Below are 1,284 nucleotides of genomic sequence, written 5' to 3'. Positions count from 1 at the left end.
CCCCGAGCCCTGTCGGTGCTGTCGCCTCATTAGTGAGTTCCCTGTTGTTAAACTCCTTGCTCTGCAAAATGTAAACGGAACATTTCCCGGGTGTCAGTATGAAAAATGACAGTTGCTGGGCTATCGTGGAGGACATCTGCTCGGATTCCGAGTGCACACCCGACGGCTGATGCTGCAAAACTGGGGGTTCGGCAGACTGCGAACCTGGGGCCGGGGCAGCCTCAGACTGGGACCACAGGCCCGGGTCCCTCGGAGCCCCAGCTGCCGGCTGGTCTGGTTTCACAGGCAGTGCCTGAACAGTGCCATGCTGTGAGGGCCAGCACCCACCCCACAGGTGACAGGCAGGCTTGCACCCTGTCCCTGGGATGCCCGCCCCTCTCCATAGGGTCCTAGGCTTTGTCCTTTCGGGAAGACCCCCTCGCGCCCTGCTCACTGTAGCTAAAACTGCCTGGCTGGTGCAGCACCGCCTCCTCCAGGAAGACGGCCCTGTAGGTTGGCCTGGACCCCCAGCCTCTCCCGCAGTGTGCCCTCCCCGGCACATGGGTGTCCTGGCCTCTTGCAGACACAGCTGGGCAGCCCCTCGTGCCAGGGGCCGTCGTGGTTTCCCTCTCTGACACCCGGGGTTCGGCGCCCCTGCACAGCAGCCATCGGCGGGGCTCAGCAGCGCAAGGCGGGGAGCCCCGGGCACCGGCTCAGCCCAGCTCTCCACAGGGGAGTACATCAAGACCTGGCGGCCGCGCTACTTCCTTCTCAAGAGCGACGGCAGCTTCATTGGCTACAAGGAGCGGCCGCAGGACGTGGACCAGCGCGAGGCCCCCCTCAACAACTTCTCCGTGGCGCGTAAGTGTGCTCCAAGCCTCCTGCTCCATGGTCTCTCACTGGGAGGCCCCACCCTGTTGAGGGCAGGAAGGGTGCATGTGCCAGGAGCCCCGTCACCCCAGGCAGAGCCTGTGCCCCCGGAGGGCTGTTGGAGACCGCCAGGCCCTGTGGAGGGGCGTTTGCTTCCCTCTGGGCTGGGGTGCAGGTGGGTGAGGGCTAGCCCGGTGTCCTGCAGAGCTCAGCGGGACACGGCCCCTCTGCCCCTCACTCTGGCTTCATCTCCTGCCTGTGTGTGACCCTGCCACCGTGGGCTGGGTGGGTGGATGTGGGCCCGCTGTGCAGTGCAATCCCAGGTCTGACGGCGAGCCTTGGGCCTGGCCGTGGTCGGAACGTGGTGCAGTGTCCACGTGGGCTCCTCCTCATGCCGCTCACCCTGCTGTGCAGCCCGGGGTCCTGGTCTTAGGG

General features: G+C 65.7%; 1 protein-coding gene across 1 annotated transcript in view; it reads left to right on the top strand.

Moving 5' to 3' along the window:
* AKT1 (AKT serine/threonine kinase 1) overlaps positions 1-1,284 on the top strand; it is a gene marked incomplete in the record, with an annotated part of 24,602 nt that overhangs the window by 14,768 nt on the left and 8,550 nt on the right. The window contains 1 exon segment of the mRNA XM_014592232.2: positions 712-840. Coding sequence (XP_014447718.1) covers positions 712-840 — 129 coding nt within the window.

Source organism: Tupaia chinensis, unplaced genomic scaffold, assembly GCF_000334495.1.
Source record: "Tupaia chinensis unplaced genomic scaffold, TupChi_1.0 Scaffold000671_2, whole genome shotgun sequence".
NCBI lineage: Eukaryota > Metazoa > Chordata > Mammalia > Scandentia > Tupaiidae > Tupaia > Tupaia belangeri.
Note: the sequence above shows the minus strand (reverse complement) of the source record. Positions and strands in the feature narration are given on the sequence as shown.